This window comes from Hypomesus transpacificus, chromosome 1, assembly GCF_021917145.1.
Source record: "Hypomesus transpacificus isolate Combined female chromosome 1, fHypTra1, whole genome shotgun sequence".
Classification (NCBI taxonomy): Eukaryota; Metazoa; Chordata; class Actinopteri; order Osmeriformes; family Osmeridae; genus Hypomesus; species Hypomesus transpacificus.
Genome location: NC_061060.1, coordinates 5,020,961 through 5,046,032, shown reverse-complemented (window position 1 = coordinate 5,046,032; position 25,072 = coordinate 5,020,961). Strand labels below are relative to the sequence as shown.

The 25,072-nt window shown below is 44.7% G+C and overlaps 1 protein-coding gene across 1 annotated transcript; it reads right to left on the bottom strand.

Moving 5' to 3' along the window:
• Nucleotides 1-1,491: 1,491 nt before the first annotated feature.
• On the bottom strand, nt 1,492-23,111 carry zgc:66433 (uncharacterized protein LOC321250 homolog). Its single transcript, XM_047031729.1, has 12 exons — nt 22,778-23,111; nt 16,434-16,516; nt 13,963-14,134; nt 12,896-13,028; nt 10,706-10,864; nt 9,404-9,469; nt 6,162-6,320; nt 5,862-5,952; nt 3,295-5,556; nt 2,881-3,008; nt 2,521-2,602; nt 1,492-1,877 (listed from the first exon to the last, which is right to left on the bottom strand). Exons 1-12 carry the CDS (start codon nt 22,810-22,812, stop codon nt 1,591-1,593), a joined length of 3,657 nt encoding a protein of 1,218 aa, XP_046887685.1. The 5' UTR covers nt 22,813-23,111; the 3' UTR covers nt 1,492-1,590.
• Nucleotides 23,112-25,072: the final 1,961 nt, after the last annotated feature.

The window sequence follows — 25,072 nt, the reverse complement described above, 5'->3', positions numbered from 1 at the left end:
CATGCATATGAAAGTACTATTGTATGCCCCTCTTTCAACAGTCTACCATCGTTATTTCTGTCCGCAAATGAGTTTCCAGTGCCTTATGAACATTACAGGACACCGTGTTGATATACTGTGACTGTCCCCTGACGGCTTCACGACAGTTTATATAACTGTGCTTGTTCTGTGAGGCTCCACACCAGCCTCAGACACACCAGAGTGGGCGGAGCAGGCTGCCTTCCTCCCTCAGCCTTAATAAATACCTTGACATGAGTAATGCACTGCTTGTGCAACCCCGAATAATGCACAACAAGCTGTGTCTAGAGGAGGTCAGGCTGTGTTGTGCGTGACTCGTGTTGTGCAACGGGCGTCAACAGCATCTGCGGAAGAAAACGAGTTAAGTGACGAAAGAATGTGACGTTTCAAGTTGAATAATACAGTACATGAGGGTGCAAACATTCTGTCAAAAGTAAGAGCAATTTTGTTGACCAGCAATCACTGTAGGAAGCACTGACTACAAGGTTCTCTTTCTGTGTTTGTTTGCCCCCTTGTGGATTGTATTTGCTACTGCAGGTGTCTTTGACCACAGTGGGTGCTCAAAGACTATTTTGGTCAGCCCTCCCTCTGCTAACAAAGGTGGTATTTAATCGAGGACTCTGTATACAAAACCATATTTGGTCATTTTTTATGTTAAGAGCATCCAGATGTACAAGACAGACGTGATAAAAAATATGATTAGTTCATTCCTTGACCTCAAAAACCTTTACAGTAACATTTAAAGTACAGTTAGAAAAACAAAACAGGGAACATTTTTGTTATTTACTGCACATTTTATGTACAAGACACACTTTCAAAATGCAATACAAAAATACAAACAAAATACATAAAACATGTCGGAGATTTAATAAATACAAAGAACCCTCAGCTCAGTCCAGCTCTAAATCCGTCCACGTTTAAACTCGTCCACCAAACCAAGGACCAGAACTGGGTCAACTACATTGACCAAACATTTTAGGTGCATTTGATTTACCTCACAGTAAATCTTTGGAACCCTTTTAGGACTTTTGGCTTTTACCGTTTATAGCCAAAGTGCACCCAATTTGCCAATCGTTTTTGACCCAAGGCTACTGGAGATTTAAGGTAGGTCTGTATTGACCAATGATGATACACTTTTGACGCTTCACACATATGTAACACTGACATTACAGGTTTAGTCTTCGTCCAAAATGACTGGCAAAGAGAAATTAAAACAAAGAAACACATTAAGACTTACTGGTTTGTCATATTTAAAGACACACAGCTTCAATTCAGTTCAATTCATGTCTTATCATATGATGTCATCTGACCTCTCGCTCTCTTTCTTTCACATACACATTATCAGAGGGGCCTGTGACATCATATGACACCCATCCAATCAGAGGCTTGAGTGTATGACTGTACGATATAGCAAAGTGGAAGAAAGGTATGTTAGAGAGATATATCGCAATATATCCCTACATATACATATATATATATATATATATATATATCAGTGTGCAAATGCATTCTGGTCCATCAGTGGACAGACATAAGAGACAGGACAGACAGTTAGCGTGTGACGCCCGTTCCTCATTGGACGATCTGAGGCATCTCACTCCAGGCTTTGGCTTTCTTCTTGGCCAGAGCAAGCCAGGGGGGCTCATCCTGGGGGAGTGTGGCTGAGGGGGACATGGCTCTCTGGGACAATGGTGCCTGAGTGCAGGGCTGGGGGGGTTGAGCTTTGGGGGACGAGGCCGGGGGCCCAGGCTGGGGCTGTGTGGGTTTCTGGGCCACGGCTGGGGGGCCAGGTGAGGTCAGGGCTTTCCTCCCCTCCCTATCCGTCACAGCTGCCTTGGATGTCTCCAGAGAAGAGCTCACTGAAATGAATGATTGATGTGTGTCACCTGTCTGGTCCTATCATTGCCATCGTACTAGCATTTAGTAACTACATATTCTATCTAAATGTAAAGGTTGTTTATGAGCCTAAACTGTCATTATTATACAGCATTTTCTGGAGAAAAGACATCTCAACAGTGTAAAGGTGCAATAAGTAAGATCAGTAAAACAGAATAGTGCTATAAACATGTTGAGTAAGCACTATGACTGTTGTTTAGCAACACAGACAGCTGACTGCTAGTGGGTCAATTTCAAATTTGGGAGGAGCCGACTACTTTTCAGCCAATTATGTTCCAGCAATCCTGTTCCTACAAATCACCTTTGGCGAGGCAGGCCTTCCTACTCGGCCAATTGTGTCAAACCATGTCAATCAAACTTGAGCTGGAGGAAAGCAAGGAAGTTCAGAAAAGAACTTGGCAGCTTTAAATTCAACTGTCAAGGGCACATTCTACCACTCTAACATACCCCATGGGGGCAGTCATATGTACATGATTCTCCTTTGTGGACCAAAATCCCTCTGAAAGGAACTGATTGAGACGAGTCTCTCTTTTTGTGAGTAAACATTGGAATGTTTATTTGCAAGTTTAGGAGTGTGTGTGTCTATGCCAAAAATATGAATCTAACCTTTAATGGGAGACCCTCCAGGCTTGGCATGGTCTTTGATAGGACTGGAAAGAACAGGAATGGGCTCCTTCTCAGGGACCTCCTTGAAGAGAAGTATAGAAAAGAATATCAAATATATGTAACTTATGACGGAATGTATATGTGAATGTCACCAAACCTGGAACGAACACAGCAAGTGTCTCTAATGGAATATCATAGATAATAATCAGAAATGCACTTTCTCCTTCCACCCTCCTTCTAATGCAGTGAGGTCAAAGGATGACCCCCATTGCATTTCACTATCAATCAATCAGACGTTACATTTACATTTGATTGACATTCATTTTATTTATAAACAAAGACAAAACCCTGTGTGGCCACCTTCTCTATAGTCCTCTCCTGGGCTTCCTCCACAGAGTTCTCCTTGAAGACACGCTGCTTCTGTCTGGCCATGTGGATCCAGCTGGGAGACTCGGAACCTCCACTAGGCACTCTGGACACGATCGGTTCTGAAACCCAACCCAGGACCGTTGAAACCTCTGCTGGTAGACACCTTACAATAATTGAACCCCAGCAGCCTAACTTGGTTAGGCTCATGATTAAGTAAAAAGGAACCAATACAAAGGTACTTCATGCCTTTAGAGTTGAGAGAGAGCACTCTCCAGTTCCATAACACAAGTTATCCAACAGGAACCAGGCGACATGAATACAACTAAAAGCATTGCTATGTTAGATCTTACAACAAGGAATAGGATAGACGGACACACTGAATGCTCAGAACAGGGCGCTGCTTACCTGGCATTCTCCTGGTTTTCCCCCCGCTCTCTCCCTGCAGCTCTGGCTTCCTGGGTAAGGCAGGCTTGCTGCTGATTGGCTGGGCCGGAGGATCGGGGGCGGGTCTTTTTGTTTGTTCTGCGGAGCGAGCGGGGGGTGCGACCTCCGGCGCAGGGGCGTCGCTCTCCGACACGGAGGCGTAGCGGAGCAGAGCTGAGGTGGACGTCTTTCTGAGGCGCACGCCGAAAGGGTTCTCTGGGTTCGCTTCCTCCTGAGGCGGGAGGTCTCTGGCCGGTCGACCTGCAGCTGTCGCGTCTCCTGCCGCCACAGGGGTCGGGGTTCTCAGAGGACTAGTATTTACTTCAGGTTTCGCCAGGTTTGTCGGTTCAGCTCGGACGGGACCATCTCGCTTCCCTGCCGACACCGCTTCGCCAAGCCCGGGTGTGGTTAAGGAGCTGGCAGGGGCGGCGGGGACAGGGGAGGGAGAGAAGGCGGGGGAGGGAGAGAAGGAGCAGGAGGAGGGAGAGAGCGAGGGGGAGGAGGGAGAGAGCGAGGGGGAGGCGGGAGAGAGCGAGGGGGAGGAGGGAGAGAGCGAGGGGGAGGCGGACAGAGAGGGAGGATCGTCTTTGGGGGCTGTTCCTCCTGGGAGGGTCCTCTGCCAGGCGGGGGCGATGGTGAACCGGATGCCTTTACCCTGCTCAGAAGCACCAGGCACTTTCCCAGCATCCTCTGGGGCTTGCAAGGGCTGCCCGGAGATCTGCTCAGAGCTGAAGGAAAACAGAGTCGATTTGGTACCGGTGCTGGTCTGGGTAGGGGTCAAACTAACCTCCTCCTCTTCGCTTGGTGGGAGGGCATCGGATTGGTGTTCGGGCTCTGAAGAGGAGGGGTCACAGCTAGGTTCCACAACTGTCTGGTCCATGACTGGTTGGTCTATGGCTGATTGGTCCAAAACATTCTGGTCTACCTCTGAATTGTTCACAACGGTTTGGTCCACAACGGGTGCTCCTGGAACGTTTGCTTCCATCATTGTTTGGGCTGTGATCGTTTCGTCAAGGGATGACTGGTGTGTGAGTAGGGCTTCTGACAGGTCAGTCAGGCTCTCTGGTTTGTCTTTAACGATGACCAGGTCAGTCATCTCCGCTGGCTGTTGCTCCACTTCAGTACCACAGTGTACACCTTCGTCTTCTTTCTTCTCCTCTTCTTCGGGGTCCAAAACGACCGTCTTCTCTGCTGGTTCTGAATCCTCCTCAATCTCCTCCTCTTCCTTCCTCTCCTCACATACATCCTCTTCTTCCTCCTCTTCTCCTTCCAGCGCCTCCTCCTCCTCGTCCTCCTCAATCTCCTCCTCTTCCTCGTGTCTTTCTTGCACGTCTTCCGCTGCGTCCGGCGCCTCCTCTTCCTCCCCCTTTTCTTGACTCTCTCCTTCGTTCCACTCCTTCGTGAAGGGTGTGGGCTTTTCATCTTCGGTGCTGTTCTCGCTGGTTTCTTCAGCACTGTCCAGCTTCTCCTCCTGTGGTTGGAAGCGATCTACCACCGGCTCCTCTTCCTCATCGCCGACATCCTCCTCATCCTCCGACTCTGCTGTTTTGAGGTCCTCGCGTGACTCATCGGGAGACCGAGGTCCGTCCCTGAGGGCAGTGGCGTCTTCCTGTAGGGGCGAGTCTGAGGGTGGAGACAGGGGGTCACATGGTTTGGCTAGAGAGTCAGAGGATGTGTTCAAGACGTCAAGGCCACAGGACAGATCATCCACCTCCCTCTCGTCCTCCTCCTCCACTTTCCCATGCTCCTCCTGCTCCTCATTCGCCTCTTCTTGCATCACCAAGACCCCACCCTCGGTTTCCAGCCCCAGGGAGGAGGAAAGGGGGCCCCTGAGGGAGCTCAGCACCTCCTGGAGCAGGGAGCTCTCCTCCTCCTGCTCCCCACCAGCCCCTCCAGCCTCGAGCAGGAAGTCTCCAGCAGGGGTCTCCAGCGAGGCCAGGCAGTCCACAGAAGAGGCCCTGGAGCTGGGCAGGGAGGGAGGCTGAGACAGGGTCTTGGGATGGGGCTCTGCCGGGAGACATTCCTCCGAGTCGGACTCATCCCGCTGTGGGGAGGGGGAGGGGGAGGAGGAGGAAGGGGGGGCATCCTGGCCGTGAGAAACTTCCTGTCCGGCCCCCAGCTCGTCCTCGGTATCAGCCGGCGGGGGCGGCTCTGCCGAAGCATGCTGGGATTGTTTGGAATCCGTCTGCTCATCTTCAGCCTCCTCATCCGTGGCAGGGGCTTTGGCCTGGTCACTGTCCACGTCTGGAGCACACACAGCAGCACACACACACACACACAGCACCACACACACACACACAAACACACAGCACCACACACACACACACACACACACAATTTGTCAGAGCAGTGGGCAGCACAGCTACAATGCAGTTGTTAAAATAATCATGTCTAACAGATTGACTGAACAGAAGCGCTTTTAATCACATATGCACTTATCTTCATACTTGTCATTATATACTATATTTCATAGTAATACAGAAAATCTGGAATCTATTTATCTTCTGTATTAGTTAACTACTTTGAATAAATTTAGACTAAATACACACCTTCTTCTTCTCCCTCGTCTACAGACTCTGGGATAGAAACACTCAGTCTCTCTTCCTGGAAGGAGTCTCTTTCTGACCGGCACTCAACCCTCTGCACACAGAGAGAAACAAACATGACTCAATTGATAAACATTTCACAATGTAATCTATTAAGTTAGTGAGTGTATGAGATAGACATAGAAACACATACACATAACTCCCCCCCCCCACCCCCTCCCAACAGACTTAACGTGCATACTGTAAAATGCATCCTGCACCACGCGTACTGGATGCGTGTGCACGTGTGCACGTGTGCCTTACGGTGGTGGGTTTCCTCTTGGTGCAGGCGTGGTGACGGAGCGCGAGGCGGTGTTTAGCGGCCGTGTTGTCCAGGCACACCGTGGGACTGGCAGGCTGGCTGAAGTCTGCTGCTGGGACCACCAGGGGACTGATGGACCTGGAGCCTGGGTCACATGACAACTGGAGAGAGAGACAGAGAGGGGGGGGGGGGGGGGTAAGTGAGAGTAGTAATACCTTTCATACTAGACAGATGTATCCCATCCAACAACACCTTAAACCATTTCACACAGTATGGTCCAACTTTCAATCAGAGGAATGACCAATAACCAAAACTCCCAGAACGAAACAGCGTTTTCCATTCCCTTGTGCAGAGTCTGATATAAACGACAGGACAACAGAATAGAAACTAAAAAACAATGATGGATGTCTAGAGTCACAGTTTGTTACACTAGCACACCAACCCTCGAGACTGAGAGGACTGTAGGTTGTAACTCTGTCTTTGCCTCAGGATGAGAGGAGAGCTCTAGAGAGGAGAGAGAAGAGGAGAAAGGAGAGGAGGAGAGATGAGAGCCCAGCTGAACAAACACTCAGTCAGGGTCAGCCATTGTCGGAACCATCTCTCACCCTGTCCTCCTGTCCGCCTTCAGTATAAACACACTGACTGCAGTGATGTCCGCCGGGAAGGCAGGCAGGCAGGGAGTAAGGAAGTGAGGGAGTTGGGCAGGCTTGGATCTTGACATTTTTAAGTTGCCTCTACCCTCAGAATCTACCATCACTTTAAACACATTGTAGTATAGAGTTGTTTTATCACTCAATAAGAGCATTTCATATGTAATGGTCCACCGTATTGTAAGCCCAAACACAGGTGCCCGCAAGGCATTCCTTCTATGGGACTGATTAGAATGTCATAGGTCACCGACCATAAACAGAAACAATAAGTGCTTTAGCGGTAACAGACCAGGTGCTAACGAGTTAACGAGGGTCATGTGCGCTAATGGTCACTGTGCGCATATATGAGGCGGCGACACTACTGGGGATACTAAAAACAGGCACATGTATTTTATTTTATTTTTTTACAGGACAAAAAAAGAGACCAGGCCAGATATAAGGACAACCTGATCATCAAACGATGTCACAAGCAGGACTACAGTCGCACAGAGTATTCTAACGTTGGCTTAGAAGGCTCCCTTTATTCCTAGGATGTCTTGCCCTAAACCTTTTTACTTTGGTACTGTATCCAGAGTCGTTTCAATGAACATTATACAGTGTGGGGGGGAGCAGGCGGGTTGGTGTGGAGCCAGGCAGGGCTTGGCAAACTCTGGCCCATAGCAAAGAAGTACCCCCCCCCCCCCCGATCTACTGCAGACGGCCTGGCTGCCTCAGGAAACCAATGGAATGCATTCAGACCGCACGGAAGACAAAGCCTAACCTTAACACAGCGAACCCACACTCACACAGTCAGACAATACATCCTGCAGGAACACTGCAGAAGGACATGCTTGTCTTTAGCCTCACATCAGCAGAGGGACATTTGTGGTGGGAGTGTTCCGAGTGTGGGGAAAAGAAGAGCGGAGAAGGGAGGAGATGGGAAAGATAAGATGAAATGAGAGGAGGAAGGAGAGGAGATGATGGGGGAGAAGGCTCTCTCTTCCTAGGTTCCTGGAAGAGGTCAAACAGCAGGACACTTCCTTATAAGGCTTGGATAAGCGCTTCTGGGTGGTTCCGGCTCGTGGTGCAGCTGGGAGCACACACACGGCACATGACAACTATTTGGAGATATACGAACAAACAAGAGCATCTGTGTGTGTGAGAGTTACCGTGTCTTTTATAATATAACAGTTCTGAGTGCTCCCCCCTCCCCCTCCCCCTCCCCCTCCCGTCAAGTCTTCCTTGTTATCCCATGATATCTGGACGAGAGTGCAGAGTGGTATCGGTACTTTAGAACTTTCTGTCCTGCCTTCACCACAAAAAAAACATTGACATTCTGAGAAAATAGCAGGTGTCACCTCCCTTCAAGGCATTTCTGTTTACAATGTGAGAAGATCATTAACGTTTATCTGCAGATCCCATTCAATCCAGTATCTTTCCGAAACGAAAACATATGCTTTTAACGTTCGAGGATGAATGCATGAATTTTCAATGGTCCCATTGTAAGGAGCATGCAATCTGGCCTGAAACATTACCCGGGTGAAGTCCCTGCCTCACAAACCATCACTGATGCTTGTTTACTTCAAGTAACAGATCCGTTATTGTGGCTGTTATTACATTTGATTACTCACATGCAACCAAAGAAGCTGCGTACATGAAGTTAGTGTTCATGAGGCATCTCCCACTATACAAGCAGTGCCTGCCTCATGGTCCTAAACCTTACAGAATAAAAAGATTCACACTACTACTTTCGGATATCTAACCCTATATACTGTCCTGTAGATAATCAACGAACAAACGTTCAACTAAATACTGATTAACCCAAACTTTAAACATAAATCTTCAACCAGGTATGCGTACATAAGAGTTACAGTAGATAGTGAGTCTGTATCAACAGTATTAGTCTAAATGAATCAATGTTAGACTATCAACACACTCTGTAATGTACACGAAACCATCTTAATTGTTGATAAAACCTTGGATTTTTTTGTTGTTGCCGAAAGCAACTCATGAGCTTGAGCAAGCGAGCAAGAATGCAGAGTATTTCTGGACATAGTCCAAACACCTTAGTCCCCTTACAGCAGGAAACCCCTCTTCTGAATCCACTTCCTGCCAGTCAGTCAAGAGGACCCGCCTCTCGTCTGAAAAGTTCTACATTATACAAGGACCCATAATATAAAGGTGAACACTTTGAATAAAGTTGAGACCTGAGTGATTTTTCTCTTGCACTGTTGCTTGCTTTGACCTCGATGTGACCAATTTTGCTTCCGGCTAATTTGTTTCCCTTTGGCAATAACAGATGAGGGGGGGGGGGGGGGGGGGGGGGGGGGCGGCCAATTGGCTGTTGAAATCCCATTTCCTCACCCTGTGTCACTGTGAGTCACTTGCACTTCTCAGAAAAAAACAGCATGAAAAGGGTGTTTCCGGAGGAGCCGAGTCATTTAAAGGGAGTAGTTTGATATTCATGGTTCACATGTATAGGGTTTGATACAAACACACTCGCTCATCACACCACGTGTGTAGACAATGCTCACTTAAAAAAAAAAAAAAGACTCCTTTTACAATGATCCCAAAGTGTGAATGCTTAGAAGAGGAGACATTTTGAGAGAAGATACCTGGTCGTCATCACTGTCTGTACCCTCGAGGCTCAGGGAGCTGTTTCTCTGCACCAGGTTGAAGGACTGACGGCAGAGGAGAGAGAAGAGGAAAACATTATCGTTCAACTACCACTCAGCAGTTGGGCGCAGGTGTATGTGTGCATTCTGTGTACAATGGAAACTCCCTCAAGGACGGTGGGTTGGGATGTGTCTGCAGGTCTCCACTGTGCTGTGTCTGCAGGTCTCCACTGTGCTGTGTCTGCAGGTCTACACTGTGCTGTGTCTGCAGGTCTCCACTGTGCTTTGTCTGCAGGTCTCCACTGTGCTGTGTCTGCGGGTCTACACTGTGTCTGCAGGTCTACACTGTGCTGTGTCTGCGGGTCTATGCTGTGTCTGCGGGTCTACACTGTGCTGTGTCTGCGGGTCTACACTGTGTCTGCAGGTCTACACTGTGTTGTGTCTGCAGGTCTACACTGTGCTGTGTCTGCGGGTCTATGCTGTGTCTGCAGGTCTACACTGTGTTGTGTCTGCAGGTCTACACTGTGCTGTGTCTGCGGGTCTACACTGTGCTGTGTCTGCAGGTCTACACTGTGCTGTGTCTGCAGGTCTACGCTGTGCTGTGTCTGCAGGTCTACACTGTGCTGTGTCTGCAGGTCTGTGCTGTGTCTGCAGGTCTGTGCTGTGTCTGCAGGTATCCACTGTGCTGTGTCTGCAGGTCTACACTGGGCTGTGCGCCAATAACCTGTGTTGAAAGCTACGGGTGTGTCTGGATGTTTGTCCAGACATGTTAGGGTGTGGGTGTAACAGATGTGGGCTCCTAACAAATCTTTTTCCTCACCTTCCCAGTACTGTCCCGAAGTGCAAAATGAACCGTTCCAAACTGAACTTGGCCTGTCCCAAAATGTTAATTCTTGTGTTTTTGCATTTTTACATTCTGATCTACAATATTTGCAACACTATTTAAGTACTCCATAGTCGTGGGGCTTAAATCAATGTCTGAATTCCAATGTGAATACATACATAATAAAATACACAATTGTCTTGCTTGTTTCATGGTGGGGCACAATTCTTGGTGTGGCTGTAGTAACAAAAGTCTAAAGGTTCGAAAAAAGTTTTGGAATACAAGTTTTTAAAGGTTTTAAAAATATTTTCTACCAAAAGTTTCAAAATGTTGAAAATACATTTGCGTTTTATTTTTTAAATCTTTTTACAAAAATAGGTTTGCATCATTGATGAGTACTTAATGAGGACTATACTACTTTATTGTACTCTATAGTACTCTACTCTGCTTTACCCTGTCTAGATGGATGGTGCTCCTACCTTATGGGAGCCTTTGGTCATGACGGTGTGCAGGGTGGAGTATTCGGGGGGGCTGCAGGGTAGACCATCGTCCTCCGACACGGCTCCCCCATCATCGGCTCTCTTCATACACATCAGAGAGGGAGGGGAGCCCAGACGAATGGCCTGCTTCAACTGAAGCTGTGGAGATAGAACAAGCTTGCTCTTTAAGACTGATCTTCATCAAGTCCCATACAAACACTATTACAATACTTAGAATTTGCTTTAGTTTGCACTTTTGATTCAATTTTTCAGACTACTGCGTGGCCAAGATGAAGTGACTTACCATTGCGTATTTAACAATATTTGCAATTATTATATGGCAACGACATAATAATGTAGTCACGCCAGCCGCGTATTGACCTCATCGCCGGTCTGCGGTCTGATACGGATACTAGACGAAGACTAGACTAGTACTGTCATATTCACTATCCAGACGATACTGAAGACATCAACAGCGACAAATAAATAGTTAACTTTCTAAAATAGTCGTTATTTGTGTTGGAATTAAAGCCCTTTTAGCAGAACCGTGTCGTCCGCTTTCTATCAAAAGTAATTGGTTGCTAGGCATAACCTGAAACACACCGTGAGAAGACTTAAGAGCTAGCTACAATTAGCCTACCATTTAGTTTCATTTACAAAATGAAAAGAGCTAAAAATGCCATACGCGGCTTTGCTGCATCAACCTCGCTATCGCTCGGTCTATACGTCTCGCTCGGTCTATTCTAGCCTCAGTTTGATATTTCCCGGCATGACCTCACTCTCAGTTAATAAGTAGTAAATAATATATGACACAAAGTTAGATTACATGCACTTACAATACTTCCAAGTACTTTACTTGATACAATGTGCGTGTCTGGGCGTCAAGAGTCACAGAAACACAAACCTCACGGCGTGTTTATCTGTGTGAGCTTAGTCAGCCTGCGCCAGATAGCTCGGAACAATCATTCAAGGGCACCGTCACCTCTGTCCTCGTCCCTCCTCCTCCTCCCTTGCCTCCCCCGCTCTCTCTCATGCCTCCCCACCTTCACCTCCTTGCCGGCTCTCCTTCTAACACACATTCTCTCTTTCTGTTATCCCATTCAAAGTGATCTAGTAGGCCAGCTTCCAAAATGTCCAACATGTGTATGACTTTGTAAAGCTCTCTCTTGGAAGTCGCTTAGGATAAAAGCGTCTGCTAAATTAATAAATGTAAATGACTGACAACGAAACATGTCTACAACATTGTAGCTGTAATCCACCAAGAACAACTAATCTGGAAAACAACAAGCTATATCTGATTTCTTAAAGTTAGCCAATTATGGAAGTAATCTTGTTGTCTGGATGAGGCACTCCCCTACTGTGGGGTTCTTTCAGTTATCCTTAGACACTCGTTTGTGGCTATTCTTTGAATGTGCTGTCTGTGATCACCTAGACTTGGCATACAGTCTTTGGCAGACTGGGACTGTGCCTTCACTTTCCAGGTAATAGGACCTTAGGCCTAGTTAGCCTAGCAGCAGACACTCCTCCCCACTCCTGAGGTAATATGTCATACCAGGAATTAAACCCAGGTCACCTAAGACAGAAGGGCTGACCTGAACAGACCAAGAAGTCACTCACAGTCTCATAGCGGTATTTCAGTTAGCGTCTCAGGAAACGACGCTTGATAAAGAGGCGAACCATCCACCTCGACCGCATCAGCGCTACAAACCAAGACACGCATCCTCAAACCCCTGTGACGGTGCATCTTGTCTGGGGCACCCCAGGTTGAGCAGGGGTTGAGCCTGGAGGGTTTAGCTAGCAACCAGCTTGCAACCAGTGAGCTGAGGCTTAGCCGCAAGATGGCTAATAATACACCGCAGAGTGCCAGCTCCAATACAGATTAAGAGTTGAATGTCAGATAGCTGGGAGTGACTGGACACATACTGCTTTCACTTAATGTAACTCACACCAACTATGTACCACGTTATCAATGTGTGTGTGGCTACATCTTGGAGGCCAAGAAGGTTGAGAAAGAAGTTGCATTCTTTTGTTGACAGATTGTAAACTGATAGTGAGAAAATTAAAGACAATAAGTAGTTTCAAGAAACATTGTGTTCTATCAACTTTTTAATTTTATTCTGTTATGTTCGCGTATTTGGGTTAATTCTTGAAATGTTTTTCAAACTCTTGTGATTTCTACTGATGACCTACCTGCAGAGATTTGACTTTCCCATGTATACTGTCCTGTGAGGCACCCAACCCCTCCTTTTCCACCGATGATGGCGAATCAGAAACAAAGACACTGTCATGTGACAGGGCCTTGCTGCCCATGTTAATCTTTGACCTGTGGGAGACAGGAAGAGGAAAACAAAAAGTACCAGTTAAGTGATTGTATCAACAAAGGGAAGTTAAAATTCACCACTTATTCTGTTCACAGTTATGTGTATTTAGCCTGATGAAAACATCGAATCAAAACATTGTCACAAACTAAGGTGGCCAAATAAGCAGTGTGTGTACTTTTGTTTTTCTTTAACTTATATCTTACATTACTTATTTTAGTATTGTCCTCAGACCACAGCCAAAAAGTCTGCTGAACAAGAAAGCATTACCTTCCTAGAAACTGGGTTATCTTCATTAGATTATGTAGAAACAAATCTAATAAAGTTGGTTCAAAAACCCTCAAGTAGCAGGAAGGATGAGTCACTGTTGGTTTCTTTAGGAGGACATCAACAGTAGGTATAAAACTTGAGCCCCAAACAGAAATATACTCAGATGGAAGATTGGAGGGGAAACAGTAGGTTTGTTATTCATGTTTCTGTGTGGGTATATTAATTCCTAGTGTTGTGTCCTGCATTATGATACATGTGTGTGTATAACATTGTATAGTTGTAAACCAGCTGGAGCCTTTAGGTTCTCTGATGGGAGGCATTTGAAGAGTATTCTCAGCTGTGTGTATTTGACAAATCGGATCGATCCAAGAATAATTATGGGATTTTCGTAAATTTACATTTATTCATTTAGCAGACGCTTTTATCCAAAGCGAAGTAAATGTTTCATGATGTACATTCTCTTCACTGAACATTCGCAATGGATTTGTTGTGTAACTGTGTATGTGTATGTCTAAATCTATTTCAGTGTGTCTGTTATGGCATGTATGTGTGTGTTGATATGAACAATGTCTATATTATGTTTGTATGTATGCGTATGCGTGTGTGTGTGTGTGTGTGTGTGTGGTGCAAGCATGCACATAAGGTTGTTATCAAGGTGTATTCTGTCACCCTGAGCCCTGGTCCTTCTCAGAGCGTGTGAGGCTGGTGGTCTCAGGTGTGTTGACATTGTCACTGGACTGGCTGGACTTTAACACCGTGTCGCCTGCTGGAGCCGGTGCCTCCTTCCTCTTCTTCTTCACAAAGAAATTCTTGAAAGTCTGGAACTTTGATTTCTTCTTTCCTGCAAGGTTACGTTTTTAAAAGTCAGTTAACGTTTCAGTTCATGTTTACAGTTTACATTTCAATCCAAATTAAACTAGTGTCATCAGCTTTGTTACTTTCCATGGCTGTTATTCTTCTGGTGTTTCACATCAAATGTTTTCCAATGCCTGCACTATATTTGTTCACTTCCTGTATTGACTGATAGAAGTGGAACGTGAGATGATAGATACTGAGATACTTCTTTATTCTCTTGATTACAGCAACCATAGTATGAACCTTTCTTCTTTCCCCTTTAGATGCAGATTAAAACTCAGATTTTCTGAGTTCAAGAACAATAAGTACAACCAATGTATCTGGGCTCTTCAACCAGAACCGGGACCACCTACAGTATTATGTTGTGAAACCCTGGTAGTGAACCACAAACACCATGAGCCGTTGTGTACTGTGAGCTTCGGTAATGGTAATTGACCCTGTGTTGGTTGTAAAACCCCTGGTAGCCTTAATGACCTGGCTTGTAAAACTCTCTGTGTCTTCAAAGGCATTAACGCCACAGTGGAAAAAACTAAAAACTCCCCTTTTAAGCACTTTCAGTGCATATATGTCTGTAAAAAATCTTCCCCTGGCAACCAGATTTTGTTGGTCGTTTTTAAATAAACAAAATGCCATATAAGCCGGATAGGCGGTTGACAATGGATGGAATAACACATGCAAATGATATGCGTTATATATTTAACCAATATCTTTTCCTGAACAACATTTCACATGTAAACAACCCACCAATGCCTATTTTGGTAATAATAGCTACATCATGAAGAGAAAGGTCAAAGAAACAAAGGCCAAGACCCAAATCAAAAGGTCGAGCTGGCTCGAGCCACAGAGCTGTACAATATCAAGGAGGGTGACCTCTTCTTACGACAATCTTAGGATGAAGACCTTTGGCAGGGGAACAATTGTCGGATTAGCGAGAGCAGTCGGTGTCAGTTAGCCTCTGTTTATTTTTCTATATAAAGACTTGAGACAATCCTGTGTGTGTCTCACATGTTGTAGATCCTATTACAGACCTGGTCTGGATCCTCCATGTCCTGTACCCTCTGGCTCCATCACAGGGCTTAAACAGGGCCAGCCGCTGTAACTGCCTCGAGAAAGTTAACTAGCTGAGCTGCTGTTTCAGGATCCCTGAACTATTTCTGGATGTTTTTATGTTTAAATGTATAGGAATGCCGATAACTTAACCTGAGAGTACTTATTATTCAAGGTCTTTCAAAAAGAAATCTGATTGCAAGTTTTCAGGTGTGAGGGAAGAACCTTTCCCTTCTCTTGGTTCATCTACATTGAAGCCAAAAACATCCCTCTCTCCCTTTTCTCCTGTTCCTCTTCCTCTCGTCATACCCTCTCCTCCCCCATGAGGTATCTGTCAGGGCATCACATGGGGTTGGAGCTCCCCAGCTCCCCTACTGGCTTCCAGTCAGAGATCAACCTCCTTTTCCATTGACAAAAATCTCCATTTACACCCCTCCTTCACCTCCCTCTCCCTGCTAGATATTTAATCCCATTTTAGGGGATCATCCCTCTCTTAAGTGTGACCAGCTCTGTAAAGAAAATGGCTAATCCACATCCGCACCCCATGTAAGATAGGCAATCCAAGCCCTCCGGCGCCGGTCCCCCCCCCCCCCGTGACCTCACTTCCTGTTTCCCAGGGTGCTGAAGGGAAGAGTTCAGGGTTGGTGGACAAAAAGTGGAAAATAATTTGGTTCTTTAGGGAGCTGACAAAGACTGATGCTGTACAATTTTCCGGACTATAATTCTTTTAAGAGTCTCTTGTTAATATGTATGTACATTGGATCCCTGGAGAGCAGTGCATCATTCTGGAGGGAGACAATAGAACCGATCAGGACGGAATGTGTGTGTTTTCTATTTTAAGATTATTAAGCTTATTTCAGCAACACTCAAACACTTCTCAGATGCAGCATTGAGAGTCGTGTAATCTTTATGAACTACAAGCAGCCCTGATTAGATAATCTGATTGGATGGGATCTACAACCCCGTAATCTGATTGATAGGATGTACAACCCCGTCAGGCAGTCGTAGTCTCCTAGCAGCTCATGGTCAAAACAGACTCAAATATTTTTTGCAAACAAGTACTTATATGGGCTTGCTTTAATCTGCAAATATGTGTCTGAAAATCTTTTTTTTTTTCTTATTCATCTGCTTAAATTAAAAAACCTTAGGTTTCCATTTGACACAATAAAAATAAAAATGTGTTATTCTACAACATTAGGTGTAAAATATTTCAGCTTTCGGTTTCTCAGATTAACTACCTGGACATTCTTCTGGGGCTTCTGCTGGGTCCTGAGTGATCATCACATCTGGTGGTCCTGCGGCCATGATGCTGCTGTCACTGCTGGGGGAGGGAGGGAGGGAGATTGAGAGAGAGAAAGAGAGAAAACATTATAGAGAACCATACCTGTGTACGATCAACATTCAAACTATTTCAACTGTTGGGCTTGAGGTACTTTGCCAAAAGGTTCATACTTGACAAGTACACCCGATACATTTCATTTTCCATTCTCATCTGCCATCTACGTCATTCAAGCTCATCTTCTGCAAACATAAGCAATGACTGCTAAGTTTCTAAGGGCACCACAATTTCCCTGTGGGGATAACTACATTTCTGTCTAATCTAATCTCTAATCTAACTCCCCTGGTTCCTGGGAGACAGGAATATGTGTCTTAAGTCAATGACCATCAGACCTTCCATACACAAAATAACAGTTGTAGTTCGATGTCTGGTGGTGGTTGTGGGGGGTTAAGGATCTTAATTTATTCATTGACTATTTTTGGGGTCTTGCCAAATGACTGCATTCCATAAATTATGGCCTTTTACAACTTTTCTTTTATTTATTCAAGTCAAGGAGGGAGACAGTGACAAGACAGTGACAAACCAGGGGAAAATAAACTGCAGTGGAAATTATAATATTCTTGTGTCAGACCTCCTAAGCGCCAAAGACAGAGGAGGTTGTTATGTTACAGTAATTTATAGACAGAAATAGCCCATCCTGAGAAAAACCAGAGGCTGGCTTGTGTGACAAACAGCTGGGGTACAGTACGTACTGTACTTCCTGCTATGACATCACATCAGCTGCTGCATCCTGTGTGCAAGCCTGTTGGTACGTGACATCTACTGCAACCCTCCCGCACAGCGTCAAGACTCAATAAGAGTTCATTATTGATCAAACATGAAGGCTAAAAAGGCACTATTTTGACTTTTATTACCATGACAAAGGTATTTTATAATGCCCTATTAATGATATATAGATGCTCAAAATATAAACATTCAATTAACTCTAACACCATGCCATAAAGAGCAAAGTTACTTTCAATAATGTCTATTGCAAAAACACCACAACGTAAAAACACATTTCCAACAACACATACTCTAAGAGCCTCCAGTGACATGGTTCATCCAAACGTTTCTCATTTGTCTACTAAGTGTTTATAGAGGGATCTAGTGCTCTAGTTTGTATATGCTACAGAGTAGGAACATTCCAGAATGTGAAGGTAGTGGACGTACGCCCAGTCATCTTCCTCATCACGACAGAAGAAAGCACATCTACATCCTTACAGGAATAAGTCCAGCATTCTCTTCTCAGTGTACTTGCTCTAGCTAACTCTAAATCTTTAACTCGTGAAATATGGACTAGCCCTCATCATAGATATATATACCAGTACAGTATTTACACTTGAATCACTATGGGTCTAAAATACTTTAAAATAGTTGGGAAGTACTTGACATTGGCTCCCTCTGTACCACAATGAAACCAATGGAACAAGTCAACCATTGAAGTTGATTCTTTCATGTAGATGACACTGTCAGGTATTTGGTGTGAGTAATTCGTCCTGGTCTCATATGGATAAGTGAATATATGACATCCCATTTCTCCAAAGAAGAGAGCAAAGGATGCATTTCGAAAGCTTTCATATGAGGAGTCTGTTGAGACAGTCAGTGAAGCCAGCCATCTTTCCTTTCCTTATCTCATCTGATAGCAGATATTCATTTCCCTCGTCTCTCACAAGAGAAGAGGGTTATTTTTCTTTGTCCATATACTATCAGAGAAATCTAGACATCTACAAACACACACACACACAAGCGACAGCAACAATTCCACCAACACAGAAACAAAACAAAACTCTACAATAATACAGAACACAAACTCATTATGAGGATGATTTCTAAGAACGAGATAAAGCCTGATGTTTCGGAAATACAATTTGAAAGGGTGATGCAGCTAGTTCATGAATTGGACGACAGATAATAGAAACTATGTTTCTTGGAAAGCGCCTCATGGATGGCAATCACTGAAACAAGGTCTTGTCCAAGGCCCAGTTTACATTGTGCCCCTGGAGGGAAACAGCCACAGGGGAAACCTCCTTCAGGATAGTAGCCAGGACAACTCCACTACCCAGCAGCACATGGGTCCCAGAGGTCAAGCAGCATCAACAAACTGACCTGGATCCGCCTGCAAGTCTACAGCCCAGCGATGATGTCCTCCGCTTCATCTCTCAACTTAGGGAGGAGAGCGAGAGGAAGGAGAGACAGGAAGATGGGAAAGAGGGGGTTAAATTAGTGGTAAGAGTGAAAGAGAGAAATGGTGGGAACAGACCAGGAGGCGTGGGTGTGTGTGAGAGACAGAGATGAAGACAGAGATAGAGAAAAAAAGAGAGAAAGATGGTGGGAACAGACCAGGAGGAGGGAAAAGAGGGTGATGGTGGGAAGGGAAGAGTCAAAGTACAGAAAGAAAAGACTTTGTTAAACAAACAGAAGACATGTTGAAGAAGCAGTAGATATTTGAGAGGAGTGTTGGAACAGCGATTTCCAAGTTCCTTATGAGGAAGGATCCTTAATACATATTTAGTTGAAGGTGGAACAATTTTCTCTCCATTACTGGTTATTAAGTATTACTGTATAACAGATTTGTTTTTTTTGTAGTACTTTTTTTTGGGACCTTTTACTTACTTGTTTTAAAGATCCTATCAAGCCTAGCTGCACTGCTATCTGTGTGCTCTGTACCTCAGTGTCCGGATGTGCAGTGTCACCTGTGTTACGCAATAGAGCATGCCATTGGAGACTAGCTTTGCACAGACCTGTGAGGTGTTCAGGCATTAACAACCACCTGATTGAAGACGCACACATACGCACACACGCAATATCACTCGAACAAACCAAACACGTACACGCATTCAGAAAAAGAAATTAAACACACACACGCAACAGGACCATCTGGTCTAAGTCTCACACAGCTGATGTTGACAAAACGTCAGAGCCCAAATGCACATACTACTGGACAGTACATATTGTTCTAGGCCTGAAAATGCTCCCTGAAATGTTTGGAAGGGTATTTAGGATTTGTCTTGTTCTACTATCACAAAGAAACTTGAAAGGCATTCTTCCCAGACTTGTAGTATGAGATATGAAACATATTTCTTCACTTACCTAATCTTGTCTTACATTACACAAGGCAGAGTGTGATAATGTCTAAGCTCAACCTAATCCTTTTTAGTTCCACTGGGGAGAGACTATATTTTTAATTCAAAGAGAGATAAAATAACAAAAACATCGACGAGAAAATGTAAGCTTCAAGCATCAAAAAACAGTGCAGTCAATCCAATTCATAGTACATGTATCAGTCTAATCCATCTGCAAAAAACATTGGGAACCAGTAACTAACTAGGTTACCGGAGTGATTAAATCATCGTCCGGCAACGATGCGCGTTCCTCTTAGCGGTCACAGCTGAATGGACAACCCTGTAATCCACGAGGTGAAGCCAGAGTGGAGAATTTTGAAATAGAGCTCCCCACGTGAATACTGTTACTGAACTGTGCCAACTGCCAAACATTCAGTGAGACTGGAAGGCTTGTTAGTGAGTTTATATGACTCTAGTTTGTTTTAAAGGTCTTTCATTTGAGCTGGTGAGAGAGATGCCTCTGGCAAATGTAATTATACACATGGCGAAGAGGGAAAGGACAGACATAGAAAGTCTCCTCTGCAATTCAACATACAAGTTGATTGTAATTTAGCCTTTTACAAGTATATGGCAGAGCGTGTCCAGCACCAAGAATTTCAATTCGAATACGGCATTTGCCTGGTCATTCTCCAAACATTCGTTTCAAGCGTAGGGAAACATCATTATCACCAAAGGGAAATACATCGATGTGGTGAAGACGACCACAATAACATACAGGATATGGGACGCGTGAGTGTGTAGTGAGAGACAGCTGGGAAACATGTCCAGTAAAGACACTGTAAAGTCACACTACAAACTGGAGGAATTACAAGTATACTTTGCAATTGTTTACCTAGCACTGATGGCCACCTCAAAGCAAATGTTCAAATGTGTTACTTACACATATTTTGTTTGAAGAGTTAGCTGTGTGTGTATGTGTGAGATTTGGCACACGTCCCCTTCACATGTAGAAGAAGAAAAGGTTGCCATGCAGGTTTGTATCAGTACTGTATGCCTCATCTGCATAGAGTCCATCTGTTTTTGACTGAAGCAGGGTCGCCAGATAATAATGATCTACAGTAGGCCTGTCTGTTTCACTACAACTGCTGTTCAGAGGCAGGAGCAAATCTCACATACCTAAAAGATTGTCCAGAGGGCCAAAACCACAAACCCTTGGTATTTCCTCCACCCATCACCTCAATATGAAAGGAATGACTCAAATTCATGGAATGTACACAATACTGTATTTCCCTTCCAATTTATATATATATATATATATATATATATATATATATATATATATATGATGTATGGATGAGAGGTTGTTTGTTACAATCTATTAAGTGAAAAGTGAAAATGTTGTAGAGTTCAGGAAGACATTCGTTTTCACAGTCTAGCTCCAGTGAGTAAAAAGTTAAGTGTGGCAACTTTTCCAGATATACTTTACAGCACAGTTTAGTAAAACATTTTCATCAAAACAATTCTCTTTAGATTCTCCACAAAATGTGTCAGAAGTAACACAGTGTGAAGAAGAATCCCTAAATGACTGTCTGGCTTAACCCCAGCCTTTTTAAAACACACCCTGGTTGATGACCCAGAGTTGACCCTACCTTACAGGTCTTTATCTTGGATTGTCCAGGCAGAAAACTGTTCATTAGACCACAAATTAGTGGGAAACCAGGTGTTTTGCAAATATTGATCTCAAATACTGCAATCCAGTCAAATACTAGAGGTGCACTTGATTCAGTTGTTCAATGAAAGTTCTACGAACCCAACAGGACAGTCCCAACAGTGAATAAGATGGGATGTAAAACACACCTCAAATACTTTCTAGTATTTGATAACTTGACTTGAGTGTTTTGGAGTTTTGTTGTAGCACCTCTTACCCAAGCAATAATATTAGCTGTGTTCCACCGTGCATGCCATATAAGGACTAGTGTCTGACTATCTTCTCTTCTCCCTGACACACTTGCTCACACCCGCTCAGACATGGGTTCGACCTGCAGGGTGATGTTGCACCATATCTCCCATGCCAGTTCTTTCCTCTTCAAATTATCAGAGAACATTTTAGGGAGAGGTTCAAGTTCATTGGCCCACAGCCATAGACAACATTTCAAAAAAGACCTGGCAACAATAAGTCTCATTTGAAAGTTTGTGAATTCAGTCCAGGTTTTGCCGCTTTAAAGTCTCTCATATCTAACACCCAAAAGGATTGCATTTCTCAATGTGGTTGGAATTGAGTAAAGTTATCCATGGTCATCAGATCGTGTACACATGTTTCTCTTTAAAGGGCGATAGTATGTGTGGGGAGGCATAGTCTAGTCCTAAATGATCTTCTCTTTGGCTTGTTCTCCCTGCTAGCCCTGGTTTCATCAGATTGTTGTGGGGTGGAAGTAGGGTGCACAACTGATACTGGCCATGACTTGTCTGAAGGGAAGTGGAGGAGGGCATGAATGTGAATAATACACTTTGCTTATAAGAGACTCAAGAATTCCGGTGAAACGTTACAGTATTTCAGTGACTCAAGCTGTTTCAAAAGAGTTGACTCACTCTCTTTCTCCATCTCTCCCTCTCTTTATTCCCAGTCGGTCAGTGAACTAAGCGAGAGGTCTATAAAAGCTCTGACTGTCTCAGTGTCATGAGACTACAAGGAGACAGGGAGAGATGGGGCACTGATACACCAATTAAACAAGCCATGAACAAAGCAAGTCTCAAGTCCACATGGCTGAGACATAGTACAGGCCTTGTCGATTAGCAGACACTTCTACTCCAATCCACAAAAGTGTATTCACACATCCTAGTGAACTTTACTTAACACCAGTGAGCTGAATACATGTCAGTTTATTGGGTTTGTGCCGAAAGCGCCATTGGGAGGATAAGCCTGTTTTGCCAACTCGTTTCATGGAGAACAAGTCATTCATGCATGAAAACCTTGCAAATCAATATAATCCAAATATATTACAATACAAGGGGCGAGTGTCCCATCTCACAAAGCACTTTTACACAGCTCATGCATATGCAGACAGTCAGCGTTGAATGCCATGAATGGGCATGCTGACTTTGAATAAACACTCTGGCTGGCATACAATCAAAGTTAACACTTCTTCTAGTCCTTAAGCAGCAATTCGATCTCAAAGCATCTCCCAGAAAAATAACTTACTTGTTTCCTCGCAAGCAGCCATAGATCCCAGCCATGGTTTCAACCTTGTTGGATAAATCAACCAGAAATACAGAAGACCCTTCACTCCAAGTTCTAGATCATCCTCTGGGTCAAATGACAACCGGCACAAAACACCCCTTTGAAAGTTATGTATTCACAAGTAAATACTGCCCAAAGTGTCCGACACACAATATAACTTCTTTAGTCCACAGAAGCCAGACCAGAAATAGAGCTTGGGCTGGTATCAGGATAGGGAGAGAGAGGGAGAGAGACAGCTGACTGGAGGGATGAGAGTTTCTTGTCCTTCTGTCTTGAGACTATAGCCTACAGAGTGGGAGGACACAAGTAAACCGGCAGCCTGCCCCAGGCTGCTCTTTCCACCCCCCCCCTTCCTATCCTCCGCCCACACCCTTCCCTCCCTCCCTTCCCTCCCTCCCTCCCTCCCTTAATGCCTCCGTCGCAGGGACTAATCCCCTCGATGCCGACTGAGTGTCTGGCAGGCCAAAGTGATGGAATCCCGCTGGGCCTATTGTCTCAGCCCCAGGCCTTCCTTAATTCTGCCCTACGTGGTGGTGATAATTAGCTATGTGTGGACTGTGGAGGGGATGTGGACGTGCGTGTGTATATAAAGCCACGAGGGGATGTGGGGATTGTCCTGACTAGGGAGTCAGTCCTGCTACTCTAGCCAATCAGAAATGACACAATGCAATAGCCCAGCCAATAGAGTACTGGTGCCTGAGTCAACACAAGCAACAGATGTCTCCACGAGGAACAACTTTAAGTCATCTGTCTTGATGGACGTAGAAGACATGACGACTTGAAAGAATGTCAATAAAGGTTATTGACGTGCAGAGTTCAATATTCTCTATCAAATCAATATTGCATGACCGAATCTATCATGGCCTTTGAAAATAAGAATATAATTCAATATAATATCTTAATTCAAGTTGGTGGTGTGTGTTTGAGAAATGTATCTGAGACGTTTCATTGTTGGAGTTCCCTGAAAGATCTAGTAAAGCTGGATCAAACAAATGAGTTGAATGACCAAGAAGCCAGCACTATGTCCCAGGCAGAACCAAGAATGCATTCTTGAAAACTATGACAGCATCCAAGCCTATAAGCCACATACCTCATTTGTTCATTTCGACATTCCATGGTCAGGTTGTCTATAAGAATACTTTGTAGCCTTGTAAAAGGAAAGGCAAATGTACGCCAGATATCCTAACAATTAAATCTCAACAGAAGAATGCAATTTGTTTACAATATATAACTAAAACATGTTGTATCCATAACGCTATTCAATCTACCGAATCTCAGTATATCAATTGGTCTACGTGACTTCAATAGCCCATCAGTAATTGGTTATTTTGTAGTACATCAAATATTATAACCACCAGGATATCTGCCCAGAATCTCCAGGCAGAAAATGTTTACATTCATAAAGGGTAAGTGGACTAATTTCAAACACACATCTATCATGTATCTGTGTTTTTAAAGCCAGGAGGAATGTTGGTCAGTTTCCCTCCTTTAAAAAAAGCAGTGTTGGTATTTCCTGAAACATTTCTCCTCAGCTCCGACAGAAACCCAAGCAGGCTTGTCTGTCTGGTACCTTAACACAGGAAGCACGCTGCTGCTAGCTAACGCTAGCTGAGTGACAGTAGACCTTTCATTTGGGAACATTGTATTAGGCGGATTCACAGTGGAGGGTGCAGCTTCCTGTTGAGAATAAGGTGCTGCAATTTCAATCAAAAGACATTTGCCAAAGCTGTAAAAAAAAAAAAAAAAAAAAAGCTACCTACAGCATGCTCACTCTCATTTCTATGGCTCCTTGTGGTAAAAGCCAAATCTGTGCCTGTGGTTAAGCTAGAGGCCTCCCACCCCCCCTCCTGTCCACCCCCATCCTCCTGGTCCCGTCCACACTTCACCCAGACTCAGGTTTCTCGGGTCCACCCCTGAGTTTCAGTGTGGAGCGGAGTTTCTCTCCTCTGCAGAGAGCCGGAGAGGAGTGGAGTTCGGCTAGGAATGTCTGCTCACATCTGGAAGCCATCGTCTGAGGCAGGAGGCTAGGCGGCACCAGCCCTAATCAAGTCCATGTATGCTCCACTGTAAATAACTCTGAAATCATACCCCTGCTCTCTGCTCTCTGCTCCCAGCGCTGGGGGGCTGAGCCTCCCTCCAATATCCAACAGCGGAGTCTGGGTCAGCAGTGTTACTGCAACCCAGGTCTTCTACTGAGATACAAGACTACTAGACACTCTTGAAAAGACACTCAGGTCTGAAACAATGTCCTCAAAC

What these genes read in the sequence shown, in the direction of transcription:
- zgc:66433 (XM_047031729.1), bottom strand. Translation starts at nt 22,812, where the DNA reads ATGGCTGGGATCTATGGCTGCTTGCGAGGAAACAA. An exon ending in GAGAAGGACCAGGGCTCAGG is followed by an intron (nt 13,029 to 13,962) that starts GTGACAGAATAC and finishes TGTCTCCCACAG; the next exon opens with GTCAAAGATTAACATGGGCA. An exon ending in TGACCAAAGGCTCCCATAAG is followed by an intron (nt 9,470 to 10,705) that starts GTAGGAGCACCA and finishes CTCTGCCGTCAG; the next exon opens with TCCTTCAACCTGGTGCAGAG.